The sequence below is a fragment of the Limulus polyphemus genome, unplaced genomic scaffold (assembly GCF_000517525.1).
Source record: "Limulus polyphemus unplaced genomic scaffold, Limulus_polyphemus-2.1.2 Scaffold4862, whole genome shotgun sequence".
In the NCBI taxonomy this organism is placed as follows: Eukaryota; Metazoa; Arthropoda; class Merostomata; order Xiphosura; family Limulidae; genus Limulus; species Limulus polyphemus.
The window spans coordinates 25099-26806 of record NW_013670472.1 but is presented as its reverse complement, the minus strand read 5'-3'; the positions used below and the strand labels follow the sequence as shown (position 1 = coordinate 26806).

Here is a 1708-nt window from a genome sequence, read left to right as displayed (position 1 = left end):
CAAAACAAACAAACAAACAAATAAATATTTACCCAAGGCTTAACTTTAAATAAATGTTCACGTAAGGCAGCGCCACTTGAAAGATACCTGGGATAAGAATATAGAATTTGTTCATAAAACTCAAGTTTTGTAATCTAAGACTTTACAACCCCCGTAGAATTGGTTATGTAAAACAGCCTATATTATTACACATTTACTATATTTAATCACGTAAAAGTTAATTAAGTTCGTCACAAAAGAAGTGCTTATGACACACGAGATGGCAAACCCGAAGGAAAACGCCATTTTGTGTGAAGGACGTCTGCTGAAGGTTTTCACACGTTTTCAGAGTAAAAGTCCTACCAGATTTTAAAATGCAAACCGTTTAAATATTCTGTTTGTTTCAGGCATCCCCTCAGCGTGGTCGAACGTGATCACAGTGGACCTCCTAGTTATCGGTCACGTGCCAGTTCTGGAATGGCTCTGCGAACAAGTTCAGACACTCGGGAGTCTCGTAGAAGTGGTGCTACTCACGAGAATAGTGTTGCACGAGCTGACGCTAGTCATAGCCGTAACCCGTCGTTAACCCCAAGTTTTCTATCTCAAGAATCTCTGTTTGTGGACTCGAATCACTCCCGTCCGACGGAGCTTATTCAGCATGCTCAATTCAGGGCCCCTAGCGGCGACAACAGGAACTATGAAACAGGAGCAACGTGTGGTGAACACAATGTGCGAAAGAACCCTGATATCAACAGGGTGACCATTCTTCAGACTATAGACTCTTCACAAGTACTCACGCAAGATACCGTGGTGGTTTCCGTGAATGGACAAAGTGTTGGGTCACCGGTATCGTCATCTAGTGTCAACCAAGGAGAAGTGCAAATATTAGCGCACGTATAACACCAGGTGGCAGTAAACAACCTCAGGTTACATTATTTTTCACTGCTATTATAATTGTAGAACAATCAATAAAAAAAAGATGGGTTTTTTTTTCTAATTGAAATAAAAACATACACGAAACGTTGATTCAATGTAACGAAGAATATGTGCTTACAGAGTGCTTTTTTTTTGCTGTTAAAATATAGATTTCAATGATAAAATATTTTTGAAACGTGTATGTATTTAAAGTTATAGTACTAATAATAATGTATTGAATACATTCGTCTCGCCAACTGTCGTTCTTACCAGTATCTTGTATAAATGTATAAATACCTGTAAGATAATTCATTTTAAGTGTTCCAATTACTGGTAATATTGCTTCAGGTATAAAATTTAGGTTCTGGAGAGTACTTTTATTTATTTTGTAATTTACTTATTTGTAAACTGTTAAATTTTGCTAGACGAAACAAAAAATACAAGTGCTTACAGCTCAGTTTTGTTGTTATTGTTTTGTTTATTTGTAATGACAGAAAAATTCACACTTGGCAAGTGAACGTACTTTTTTTTTAGCGTTTTTTTATCATTTATGTTTTAAAAAACTGTCTTAAAGTAAATGAGTTTAAATAATTCAGCTGTTTTTGATTTAATCCACTCGCGGTGTAATTAACAGAATCAAATAAATCTTGTTTCTAAGGGAAACTTCAGAATTAAAACCAAGCGGTTGTAAAACGTGACATATTTTACTTGTTAAAGTCAATAGCAAATATCGCTACAAAGAAAACAAAACTTTACGTTGTGAAATAAGGAAGAGATTCAGGACTATATATATATATATATATATATATATAGT

General features: G+C 35.0%; 1 protein-coding gene across 1 annotated transcript in view; it reads left to right on the top strand.

Moving 5' to 3' along the window:
- Window positions 1-1670, top strand: part of LOC106471793 — a 45785-nt gene extending 44115 nt beyond the window's left edge. Inside the window, exon 4 of the mRNA XM_013932415.2 lies at window positions 387-1670. Coding sequence (XP_013787869.1) covers window positions 387-879 — 493 coding nt within the window. The 3' untranslated portion in view covers window positions 880-1670. The remainder of the gene's footprint in view (window positions 1-386) is intronic.
- Window positions 1671-1708: the final 38 nt, after the last annotated feature.